This window comes from Rhinoderma darwinii, chromosome 3 (assembly GCF_050947455.1).
Source record: "Rhinoderma darwinii isolate aRhiDar2 chromosome 3, aRhiDar2.hap1, whole genome shotgun sequence".
Taxonomy (NCBI): Eukaryota; Metazoa; Chordata; class Amphibia; order Anura; family Rhinodermatidae; genus Rhinoderma; species Rhinoderma darwinii.
Window position 1 is genome coordinate 233,707,068 of NC_134689.1, and position 13,574 is coordinate 233,720,641.

Sequence of the window (13,574 nt, forward strand, 5' to 3'; positions counted from 1 at the left end):
AATTGCATGTACCCCAAAATGGTAACAATAAAAACTACAGCTCGTCCCGCAAAAAAAACAGCCCTCATATCACTACGTCTATGAAAAACTAAAATTAGTTAATGCTCCAATAAGTCAGGAAATAAAAAATATGCAGTTGTGCAACCCGAGGGGAAGATTTCTTCTGTTTCAAGAATCAAGGCCCTAAAATTAGGGAACCAGGAAGGGGAGGGCCAAAACATATCTGCTGGAAGCGACGGTGCCCGTATTATACCAGGACAACACTTCCCAGCAAAATTCCCCAAACTGCAAAGTTGCGCAGTGTGGACCAGCAGGGGCATAAAAAAGGACAGCATTTATCAGTGCGACACTGGTCTGTGCAGAAAGGATTGCTTCACAGTGTAACACACATCTATGGATCATTTTATTGTATTTTTACCCCTTTATTATACCACCTGACTATGCCCCTGATGTACTCTGCCCAGCTTACATGTACCCCCACATTATAAACGGAAACACTAGCAATACTCAAACAAATCTACTAAATCTCCAAAAGCCAAATGGCGCTCCCTCCTCTCTGAACCCTACAGCGTGCCCAAATAGCAGTTTACTTCCACATATATGGCATCGCCATACCCAGGAGAACCCTTTTTAACAATTTTTGGGGTGTGTGTCTCCAGTGGCATAAGCTGGGCACGACATATTTGCCACTGAAATGGCATATCTAGGGAAAAATATTAATTTTTAATTTGCACCATCTGCAGTGCATTCATTTATGGAAAAGACCTGTGGGGTGAAAATGCTCACTACACCACTTAATCAATGCCTTGAGGGGTGTAGTTTTCAAAATGGGGTCACTTCTCAGGGGTTTCTTTTATTATTTCCCATCTGAGCCTCTGCAATTGTGAACCAATACTTTGTAAATCGCCAAATTAGGCCTCAATTTTACATGGTACTCTTTCACTCCTGAGCCTGGTTGAATGTCCAGGCAAAAGATTAGGGACACATAAAGGGTGTTTCTAATACCGGGAAACACTGCATAATAATTAGAGAGCTGTCTTGTTATGGTGGCACAAGCCGGGCACCACATATTGGCATATCTATGGAAAAAATCCCATTTTCACTCTGCAACATCGAGTCCACACTAATTTCTACAAAACACCTGCAGGGTTAACATGCTCACTACACCCCTAGGTGAATGCATTGAGGGGTGTAGTTTCCAAAATGTGGTCACTTCTGGGTGGTTTCCACTATTTTGGTCCCACAAGCGCCCAGAAACCAATCCAGCAAAATCTGCACTCCAAATGCCGCTCCTTACCTTCTGATCCTTACCGTGTGCTTAAACAGCAGTTTATGACCACATATGGGGTATTTCCGTACTCTGGAGAAATTGCTTTACAAATGTTGGGTTTCTGTTTTTCCTTTATTTGTTGAGAAAATGAAAAATTTTGAACTAAAACTACGTCTTAAGCATTGTTTTTATTTTCACTGCCCAATTCTAATAAATTCTATGAAACACCTGTGGGGTCAAAATGCTTAGTACACCCCTAGATGAATTCCTCAAGGGGTGTAGTTTCCTAAATGTAGTCACTTTTTGGGTGTTTTCATTGTTTTGTCCCATCAGGGGCTTTGCAAATGCGACATGGCCACCGCAAACCATTCCTGCTAAATGTGATCTCCAAAAGCCAAGTAACGCTCTTTCCCTTCTAAGCCCTGCCGAGTGTCCAAACAGCTGTTTATTTCCACATGTGGGGCATTATTTAAGTCGGGAGAAATTGCTTTACAAAATTTAGCTTTTTCTCCTTCAGTCCTTGTGGAAATGAGAAAAAATTAGCTAAACCTACATTTTCTTTGAAAAATTTTAGATTGTCATTTTCAGGGCCTACTTCCAAAAATTTCTGCAAAAAATCTGTGGGGTCAAAACGCTCACTATACCCCTAGATAATTTCCTCAATGGGTGTAGTTTCCAAAATGGGGTCACTTGTGGGGGGTTTCCACTGTTTTGTCCCCTCAGGGGCTTTGTAAATGTGACATGGCCTCCGCAAACTATTCCTGCTAAATTTGAACTCCGAAAGCCAAATGGTGCTCCATTCCTTCTAAGCCCTGCTGTGTGTCCAAACAACCGTTTATGACCACATGTGGGGTATTGTTTTACTCGGGAGAAATTGCTTTACAAATTTTACAGTGCTTTTTCTCATTCAGTCCTTGTGGAAATGAGAAAAAATTAGCTAAACCTATATTTTCGTTTAACAAATTTCTCATTTTCAAGGCCTACTTCCAATAATTTTTGCAAATTTCTGGAGCTGTTTTTCTATTGAGTCAACGAAAAATAGCTCAAGAAGTGATATCCACTTCTTTTTACGAGGCGTATTTTAAAAACGGCCACGTAATAAACGCCCCGTGGTTTTTCCCATTAAAACCAATAAGTAGATGTTTAAAGGCATTCAGAGTCCACATTTTTTGACGATTTTCGGGGCGTTTACGGCCCGAAAAATGGCTGAAAATAGGTCGTGTGAACATACCCTAAGTTTGGTTAAGAATGAAGGCACATAGACTTAAGGCCCTATTACCCAGGCTGATGATCTGGCGAATGAGCGCTCAAACGAATGCTTGTACCCAATCATCGGCCTGTGTAAACATGGCAGTGATCAGATAATGAACGAGCAAACGCTCATTTGTCGACTGGTCGGATCTTTTATGTTGCCATAAAAATGAACGTTTGTGTACATGGGTAGATGAGCCAACATTATGCAAACTGTATGTGGAAGGCTTGACTATTAGTCCATTGCTCCATGTGAATGGAGCAAATGAGTGCCAATCAACATGTCATTATCATCGATCGACGCTTTTGCTGAGCAGGGATCAGCCTGTGTAAAAGGGCCCTTACATACATCCAGGTTACAAGCTCCTTGGACCTCCTATAAAGTCAAAAACACTAGCTTTTTCTCCTTCAGTCCTTGTGGAAATGAGAAAAAATTAGCTAAACCTACATTTTCTTTGAAAAATTTTAGATTGTCATTTTCAGGGCCTACTTCCAAAAATTTCTGCAAAAAATCTGTGGGGTCAAAACGCTCACTATACCCCTAGATAATTTTCTCAATGGGTGTAGTTTCCAAAATGGGGTCACTTGTGGGGGGTTTCCACTGTTTTGTCCCCTCAGGGGCTTTGTAAATGTGACATGGCCTCCGCAAACTATTCCTGCTAAATTTGAACTCCGAAAGCCAAATGGTGCTCCATTCCTTCTAAGCCCTGCTGTGTGTCCAAACAACCGTTTATGACCACATGTGGGGTATTGTTTTACTCGGGAGAAATTGCTTTACAAATTTTACAGTGCTTTTTCTCATTCAGTCCTTGTGGAAATGAGAAAAAATTAGCTAAACCTATATTTTCGTTTAACAAATTTCTCATTTTCAAGGCCTACTTCCAATAATTTCTGCAAATTTCTGGAGCTGTTTTTCTATTGAGTCAACGAAAAATAGCTCAAGAAGTGATATCCACTTCTTTTTACGAGGCGTATTTTAAAAACGGCCACGTAATAAACGCCCCGTGGTTTTTCCCATTAAAACCAATAAGTAGATGTTTAAAGGCATTCAGAGTCCACATTTTTTGACGATTTTCGGGGCGTTTACGGCCCGAAAAATGGCTGAAAATAGGTCGTGTGAACATACCCTAAGTTTGGTTAAGAATGAAGGCACATAGACTTAAGGCCCTATTACCCAGGCTGATGATCTGGCGAATGAGCGCTCAAACGAATGCTTGTACCCAATCATCGGCCTGTGTAAACATGGCAGTGATCAGATAATGAACGAGCAAACGCTCATTTGTCGACTGGTCGGATCTTTTATGTTGCCATAAAAATGAACGTTTGTGTACATGGGTAGATGAGCCAACATTATGCAAACTGTATGTGGAAGGCTTGACTATTAGTCCATTGCTCCATGTGAATGGAGCAAATGAGTGCCAATCAACATGTCATTATCATCGATCAACGCTTTTGCTGAGCAGGGATCAGCCTGTGTAAAAGGGCCCTTACATACATCCAGGTTACAAGCTCCTTGGACCTCCTATAAAGTCAAAAACACTAGCTTGTCCAAAAAATGTATTGTATTTCTATTTGTCTCACTACTGTCTAAATATATTTAGTAAACATTATCTATTTCTCTTTTTAATCATCTATTCATTATGCTACATTTTATTTATTTATTTATTTATTTAGGGACCTCAAGGTTACCCTGGACCTCATGGACCAAAAGGGGACAGAGTAAGTTTTTTTTCTGCAACCTGTAGTTAGGGTAATTATGCAAAGTGTCATTGAATTAACTTTAAGTTTCTAAAATATTAATCAGGTTGTAATCATCTATTATTTATGCTGCAGTTTCTTCCATAGAAACACTTTATTTTTGTTCAGTGCCTTAATCATAGGTAGAACATTTTTTTTTTTTTTTTTGTGTTAAGCATGGATAGGTTCAAAGACACCACCGAGGGACTATGTTCAGATTTTACCATGCACATTTCTAATTAATTTATTTGCTTCATTATATTTTAGATGGGTATTATGAGATTATTAAGGAGGATTTCTACCCTAATGTAAAAATAGTCATATATAGTATTAATATTAGTAAATCAGACATTAGAGCCATATACAAACTTTGTCTGTAAAATACAGCCGACACCCGCAGCACATGGAGCGCGCTCAGTGCGTGAGCGTGCTCCGAACATCACCCCCCGCACCCGGACGTAATAGCACGTCTGGGTGCGCGAAGGGGTTAAAAAGTTTTTGTTTCCTTCTCAATTTCTTCTATTTTTGCATATTTCGCACACTTGATTGATTCAGTTTATTAAACTACTTTAAATATCAGACAAAGGTAACTTAAGTAAACACAACATTCCGTTTTTTAAATGATGATTTCATTTATTGAAGGAAAAATGCTGTTCAGCCCTACCTGTCCCTATGGGAAAAACAAATTGCCCCCTTAGCTACTAAATCAACCAGTCAAATTCAAGTGGCAATTGGTTTAAATTTCACTAGGCACAACCAGGCATGATTACTGCCAGACCGGTTGAATCTAAACATCACTGAAATAGAAACTGTCTGGCAATGTGAAGCACAGGCTAGAAGGTCTCAAAAAGCAGCCAGGTTGTAAAGAGATTTAAATACAGAGCCAAACAATGTCATTGAAATCTACCAGTCTGGAAAGGGTTACAAAGCCATTGCTAAGGCTCTGGCACTCCATCGAACCACAGTCAAAGTCAAATCTACAAATGGGGAAAACTTGGAACACTTCCCAGGAGGGACTGGCCTAGAAAAATTTCACCAAGAGTGCATCGATGACTCATCCAGGAGGTTACAAAAGAACCCAGACGAACATCTAAAGAACTGCAGGCCTCCCTTGCCTCAGTTAAGGTCAATGTAAATGATTCCACAATAAAAAAGACACTGGGCAAAAATGGCATCCATGGGAGAGTTGTAAGGGTCAAGACACTGCTGACTAAAAAGATCACAGTCTCGTCTTGCATTTGCAAGAAAACCATATAAAATATAATTGCTATGTAAACTGATGAATCAAAGGTGGAACTTTTTAAAAGACATAGTAGTATGATGGTCTGGTGCTGCTTTGCTTCTTCAGGGTCTGGACGACTTGTCATAATTGATGGAACCATGAATTCTGCTCTCTATCAGAAAATCCTGAAGAAGAATATCCGCCCTTTAGTTCATGACCTAAAGCTCAAGCGTAGTTGGGTTATGCAGCAGAACAATCATCCAAAGCACACAAGCCTGAATGGCTCAAAAGAAACAAAATTAGGGGTTTGGAGTGGCCGAGTTGAAACCCATTGAGGTTCTGTGACAAGACCTTAAACTGGCAGTTCATGCTCCAAAACCCGCCAATGTACTTGAATTAGAGAAATTCTACAAAGAAGAGTGGGAGAAAATTTCTCTACAGTGATGTAAAAGACTCATCGCAAGATATCGCAAACGTTTGAGCGCAGTTACTTCTAAGAGTGGCACGAGTAGTTATTAGGCATAGGGAGGCAATTACCTTTTCACATGGGTAATATAGGTTTTGAATAAATTTTTATCCTCCAAAAAATTTAATAATCCTTTAAATGGACACTAACTTATCTAACCTAATACAATAGTATACTGTATATATATATATATATATATATATATATATATATATATATATATATTAACTTAATTTGACGTAATTTACTTGATATTAAAATGTAGTTGTTTTATCTATGCAAATTCTGTATGAAGCTACTGCTATCATCTGTTGTCATGCAAAATCTGTCTCTAGTGACAGAGCAGAAGAGATGAACTGCAGAATGTGGGCTTGTGTCTCTTCACAGCTTGCCCATAGAAGTCTATGAAGAAGGGAGGGGAGAGCAAGGAGAAGGGAGAGGGAGAGACACAGACACACTGTCCATATAAGTCTATATAGAGGGGAGGGGAGCAGGAGGAGGGAGCAGGTTGATAAGGATGCAGACACGCTACCCATAGAAGTCTTTGGAGAGGGGATGGAGAGGAAAAGTAGGAGGGAGCAGAGTAAATGAGGAGGCACAGGGTGCTAGTAAGTTTTATATCTGTCCAAGGGCTGGATTCTCAGCTACACTCCTCATACTGCTGTATAATATCCTCCACGTTGCTGCAGCTTTTATATCTATGTGCTAGAGTTAGGAGAGCAGATTCTCCTCTTCTATGTGTGCAGTGTGTAGAAGACATTACAGCAGTTAGTCTCCACCCACTAGCTCAGAGAAGACGGAGAATTAGAGATATAGCTCACAGAGGGGAAAACAGCTAAAAAATTAAAAATAAATCTATATTCAAGTAATATAATGGCCAGAAATAGTGTTCCTTGTACCAAATATGGGACCGCTTATTTTGAAGTCACCCAAAAAGTTAATTATGCTTTAAAAGTTGCTTGTTGTGTTTACTTGTGTTGTCTTTATCTTATAGTGAATTAGTTGGGTGATCTGAAACATTTAAATAAAAGAAATTAACAAAAATAGAAGAAATTGGAAAGGGTCTGTGAAAAACTGTTTCACAGCACTATGTATCTTTGTGTGGTTAAACTCACTATCTAATGAACTGAACTTTGTACAGCTCATCTTAGCAGCAGGAACTTGGGAAATAAATATGGTTTTGGCTTGCCTACTTTTTCATTCCAGCCTCTATCTAGGTATGCCTTCTCACTCTTATGTGTTAGTATCCTTTACGTTTTTCATTCAAAACAAAAAAAGATCTTTGTCAATTTCAATATTATCTTTTTTTTTTTTTTGTGTTCTGCTACAATCCTATCTTATCCTATTTTTATAACTATGATTTCTTCACATAGGGGGAGCCTGGCTATGTGCTGGGAGGAATTGATGGGTTGGCTGGGCGTGGTGGCATTCCTGGATCCCCTGTAAGTATGTGTGTTATTCTTTAGTGATCCTATTGTGTAAGAAGTCATAAATATTGACTTGCATATTTTTTTTGGAAAGCATCTTAATTTCGTTTAACTGCTTTCTTAATTTTTATATATTATTTTACTTTACTTCTGCATAGAATAAAAATGAACAAAAACATTTAATGAAAATCGAGTTTGTATATTGTACTTCAATACATGGTCGAATTTGTTTGGTTAGCCACCATTGCTTGTATATTCGCTACATAAAACAATAATAAGTTAATGTTCAAAAAAAAATAATTGAGTTCTTTAGTGTGTATCAGGTTTTAGATTAGCTTCTGAGCTGACAATGTATGTAGTAGATTTTGTTGATTCTGTACTTTAAATATCATTATATTTGCAGGGCTCAAAGGGTCCACCGGGTATCCCTGGCCTTCCAGGACCTCCTGGGGTTCCAGGATTCCCTGGGCCACAGGGCCCCCCAGGAATTTCCATCAAGGTATGCATTCATTTGTTAAAGCATTAATTATATGCTGACACATGTATAAAAACTATTCCTATGTGTTACTGATTTACATCGAATTCATGAAATGTCTCACAGAAAAATTAACGACTATTAGGATATTTGCTTTGGTTCATAATTAACTAATCTTCTGGTTTGTAACAATACCTTCTGAGACATATAATATGTAAATAGATAGATAGAGAGAGAGAGAGAGAGAGTGAGATCATGGTTATTCCTTTCATCTGGCATCAACTGGACTCAGTAGGTCTGGATTATACAGTATAATATTGTGGACAGTTAAAGAACACTTTATGTAACTTTCTCACTTAGGAATAGATTAAAGGACAAATCTCAAATTAAAATATTAACACACACAGGGACAGACGTACTAATGTGGATGTGCCTAGAATAGGTCATAAAATGTAACAAAATATGGCGCATAATGTCGCATCTAGTTTTAGACATATTTTTGTTTACGTTTTTTGTTTTTGTTTAAGTGTCTTAACCCCTACCCGCACCAGGACGTAACCGTCCGTCCTCGCGGGAGGTTACTTCCCGCACGAGCACGTATAGTTACTGAGTTATTCCCGGAGCACACTGTCGGCGACAGTGTGCACCGGGAACCGGGAGGTCAGCTGTCGCCGACAGCTGACACTCCCCTCTTGCCGGCCAGAGGTCCTTTGCCGCTGATTTCGCCGAATTAACCCCTTAAATTCGGCGATCGGGTGCAATCGCCGAATTTTAGGGGTTTCTAGCATATCGGCAGACCCCCGTCCGAAATCGCGGAGTCTGCCGATAGTTAGTATGGCAAACTGAAGCCAAACAATGGCTTCCGGGTCTGCCATGGACGGAAACCCATCAGGACCAACCTTCGGCTGGTCCTGATAGGCTTCCTGTCAGAGTGAGAGAAAGTCACTGTGCCGTTCCCGATGCACACTGTCGGCGACAGTGTGCATCGGGAACTTCGAGATCAGCTGTCCCCGACAGCTGACACTCTCCAGTGTTGCCGATCAGCGGCTCATCGCCGCTGATTTCGGCAATTAACCCGTTACATGCGGGGCTCGATTGCGATCTCCGCATGTAGCGAGTTTGTAGCGCATCAGCAGCCCCCATGCAATCGTGGGGGCTTCTGATGCTTGTGATGGCACCCGGGGGCCAGACAACGGCCCCCAGGTCTGCCATGTATGTCAGCCTATGAGGATCAGCCTCTGCTGATCCTCGTAGACCAACTGTCAGAGTGACTGTGACGTCACACTGACAGTTGGAGTACATTACACTACCTAGGTACTGTAATGTATTCTAGCAGCGATCAAAGCTGCAGGTCAAAAAAAGAAAGTGTAAAAAGTAAATAAACAAAAATATAAAGTGTAAAAAGTAAAAAAAAGTTAATAAAAATGTTTTATAAAAGTGTAAAAATAAAAAGCTTTGTTTTCCTATAATAAGTCATTTATTATAGGGAAAAAATGAAAACGTTAAAAAAAAAGTACACATATTTGGTATCGCCGCGTTCGTAACGGCCCAAACTATGAAACTATAATGTTAATTTTTCCGCACGGTGAACGCAGCAAACAAAATAAACGGAAAACTGGTCAGCATCGCTATTTTTTGGTCACCACCCCTCCCAAGATATAGAATAAAAAGTGATCAAAAAGTCGCATTTACCCCAAAATGGTACCAATAAAAACTACAACCCGTGCCGCAAAAAACAAGACCTCCCACAGCTTTTTTGCCGAAAAAATAAAAAAGTTACGGCTCGGAATAGCGTGTCCCAGAAAATAAATTATTTTATAGAAACTTAATTTTATTGTGCAAACGCTGCAAAACGTAAAAAAAACTATACACATATGGTATCGGCGTAATCGTACCGACCGGCAGAATAAATTAAAACGTAATTTATTGCGCACGGTGAACACTGTAAGAAATAAAGAATTTAAAGCGCCAAAATTGCTGTTTTTTGGTCACCTTAGCTCTAAAAAAGATCCTGAGGGGCCAAAATGCTCACTGTACCCCTAGAAAAATTCCTTGAGGGGTGTAGATTCCAAAATAGGGTGACTTTTGGGGGGTTTCCACTGTTTTGGTCCCTCCGGGGCGTTGCAAACCCGACATGGCACTGAAAACCAATCCAGCAAAATCTGCGCTCCAAAATCCAAAAGGCGCTCCCTCCCTCCTGAGCCCTGCTGTGGGTCCAAACATCAGTTTACGACCACATATGGGGTATTGCCGTAATCGGGAGAAATTGCTTTACAAATGTTGGGCGGCTTTTTCTCCTTTATTCCTTGTAAAAATGAAAAAATCCTATGTTTTCACAGAAAAATAGGTGATTTTCTTCTTCACAGACTAATTCCACTAAATTCTGCAAAAAAACGGTGGGGTCAAAATGCTACCTATACCCCTAGAAAAATGCCTTGAGGGGTGTAGTTTCCAAAATGGGGTAACTTTTTGGGGGTTTCGACTGTTTAGGTACCACAAGACCTCCTCAAACCTGACATGGGGCCTAAAATATATTCCTAAAAAAAGGAGACCCCAAAATCCACTAGGCGCTCCTTTGCTTCCGAGGCCTGTGTTTCAGTCCATTAGGACACTAGGGCCACATGTTGGATATTTCTAAAATCTGCAGAATCTGGGAAATAAATATTGAGTTGCGTTTCTCTGGTAAAACCTTCTGTGTTACAGATTTTTTTTTATTACAAATGAATTTCGGTAAAAAAAATGAAATTTGTAAATTTCACCTCTACTTTGCCTTAATTCCTGTGAAACGCCTAAAGGGTTAAAATACTTTCTGAATGTGGTTTTGAATACTTTGAGGGGTGCAGTTTTCAAAATGGGGTGATTTATGGGGACTTTCTAATATATAAGGCCCTCAAAGCCACTTCAGAACTGAACTGGTCCCTGAAAAAATAGCCTTTTGAAATTTTATTGAAAATATGAGAAATTGCTGCTAAAGTTCTAAGCCTCGTAACGTCCTAGAAAAATAAAAGCACGTGAAAAAAAATGATGCAAATATAAAGTAGACATATGGGGGATGTTAACTAGTAACTATTTTGTGTGGTATTACTATCTGTTTCACAAGCAAATACATTTAAATTTAGAAAAATGGTAATTTTTTCACAAATAAATATTGAATTTATCGACCAAATTTTTTCACTAACATAAAGTACAATATGTCACGAGAAAACAATCTCAGAATCGCTTGGATAGGTAAAAGCATTCCGAAGTTATTACCACATAAAGTGACACATGTCAGATTTGAAAAAATCATCTGTGTCCACAAGGCCAAAACAGGCACGGGCCTAAAGGGGTTAAAAAAGGGGATGTGGCTCAGCGCATAGACTGCATGGCTGAAAATGTGACAAACTGCGCAAAAATCTGTAGCAAAACAGCCAAATCAAAAGTGGTATAAGGAAGACAGGATGCGCCAAATTGATCATACAGCATGCACCACTGTGATTGATCTGGATCACCTTCCGACTGTCTGGTCTAAGTTTACACTGTTTAAATCTTAGACAGCATTAGTACATCTGCCCCAATATGTACTATAGCTAAATTCATTTTAAAACATCTTTACTTTTCACATACTTTTAATCTTTTTACAGGGTGAACCAGGTGAAACCGGAAGTCAGGTGAGCATATTTGTCTATTTCATTAAGCTGACTTTTTATATTTCTTGTTTATTTTCCTGACTTTATCTTCTGTCCATTTATATAATGAAAATAATTTAAAAGACTATCAACAATGATACATAAGACTATTTGCACCTAAAATTAAACACTTACAGAATATTTGGGGATTATCACCCTTATCCCCCCCCCTTTCCCCACGTTAACGCAAAGATTTTACTATAGTATGGAATGTCTTTATTTTTACATAAAAATTAAACTTGTACATTGCTTCAACAAAAAGCATTAGAATCTCTCCTTGCTTGTTTGAAATACTTTTTTTAAGAAAATGTGTGAATGGAGCGGTGGTCACGCAGCGACCAGGCATTTATCACCTATCCTGTGGACAGGTGATAACTAATTTTCATCATACAATCCTTTTAAAGAAAGGTTTCAGATGAACCATAATTGTTTATGTATTGTTCTATATTTTAAACCTCTAGTTAACATTAGTTTATTAAATATTTTTTTAATATTTTTTAATTTCTTGCTGTCCTTTTCACTCTACATAAATGTCTGAGAGAGATCATTATTTACGCTCGCCAATTATCTTCCCAGTAACAGTATTTTCCACTTTGAAAGCCTTGGAAACTATGTAGGGGAACACACTTTTTGCACAAAAATGCGGCTATTTTTCTATTTGTACACTGCCTCATTTAAAAAAAGTGGGCAGGGGAGTAGGGTCATCGCAGCCTTGCAAACGGGCGTAAGTTATGGCGCAAACCTATTCCAGCTCCTAGTTGACGTAGATTTGATTGTATTGTGCACGGACGGCCAGAGATGCAGTTAATTTATTAGGAAGTGTGCGCCTCTTAATAAATTAGTCGCATCTTACTCCAACTTTCTTTAGATTAAGACTTGTGTATGAAATGAAAGTGTTAATAAATTCCCCCTAATGTCTGTGAAAAGGTTAACGTGCAGTACTAATGTGGTAGATTTGATCTAGGGTCCTCGTGGAAAGCCTGGATTAAGAGGAGACAAGGGAGATGTCGGAGAATCAGTAAGTTAGCCAGTAGTTAATTTCCTTCATTTATTTTATATTCACCTTTACCTTGTGACATGTCATGTAATTTTATTGTGTCATTTTGGCCATATATACTTATCACAGAGAGTATTTGTTATATTTTTGCCAGTGCCTTACATTAAAGTTGTATTCTCATCTTAGACATTTATGATATATCCACAGGATATACCTTAAATGTCTAATAGATGCAAGTCCCAGCTCTTGGACCTGCACCTATCTTAAGAACAGAGATGCCCTGAGCCTGTCCACGCCTGATGAGCTCACTGTGCTACACTATTTCTGTCACTCCTATTACGCTGGGATGGGGAAAGAGGGGCCCCGTTCTCAAGATGGGTGTGAATCCCAGAACTGGGACCCGCATCTATCAGGCATTAATAGCATACCCTATTGATATGCCATAAATGTCTAAGATGGGAATACCCCTTTAAAGGAACACTAATGTGGGATGGAATGAGAGAGGAAGTTCTAGAATAGAGGGCAGGCACATAGGAAGTCTTAAATGCGAGAGTGTGAGGAGGCGATAAAATTGGTAGAGTAGGTTGTCATTTGCAGCGGAAAAGCTTGTGGTTGCGATGGTATCTGTGAATTTGAGATTTTTTTTAAAATAGATAAGAATTGTATAGATTTTTATAGGTTATGGTGAAACATTTAAATTGGATACTTTTTGTGATGGGAAGCTAGTGGTGGGACTGACAGAGGGTGTGGTATTTGAGGAATTGGAGGAGATTAGTCATGTGGCAGAATTAAAAAAAGTTTGGAGAGCTGTTAGTCCGTTTGTCAGCAGGCCACATAGGAGTGAACTACAGTAGTCCTGCTGGGATATTATAAGGGCATTTACTGACATTACTGTGATCTCCTTGGGGAGAGAGGATGGATACAAGTAATGTTTTTGAGTTGGAGACGGCAGGTGGTATTGACAGTGTGAGTGTGAATGTGAGCCTTAAATGTGAGGACTGAGTCTTATGTTAACCCATAGACAACATGCTTCTGTAGAGTGTGATAGTGGGGTGTAGTTA

General features: G+C 39.3%; 1 protein-coding gene across 1 annotated transcript in view; it reads left to right on the forward strand.

Annotated features, from left to right (window-relative positions):
* Window positions 1–13,574, forward strand: part of LOC142750416 (uncharacterized) — a 372,136-nt gene that overhangs the window by 89,364 nt on the left and 269,198 nt on the right. Inside the window, exons 29-33 of the mRNA XM_075859419.1 lie at window positions 4,196–4,240; window positions 7,320–7,388; window positions 7,777–7,872; window positions 11,472–11,498; window positions 12,481–12,534. Coding sequence (XP_075715534.1) covers window positions 4,196–4,240; window positions 7,320–7,388; window positions 7,777–7,872; window positions 11,472–11,498; window positions 12,481–12,534 — 291 coding nt within the window. The remainder of the gene's footprint in view (window positions 1–4,195; window positions 4,241–7,319; window positions 7,389–7,776; window positions 7,873–11,471; window positions 11,499–12,480; window positions 12,535–13,574) is intronic.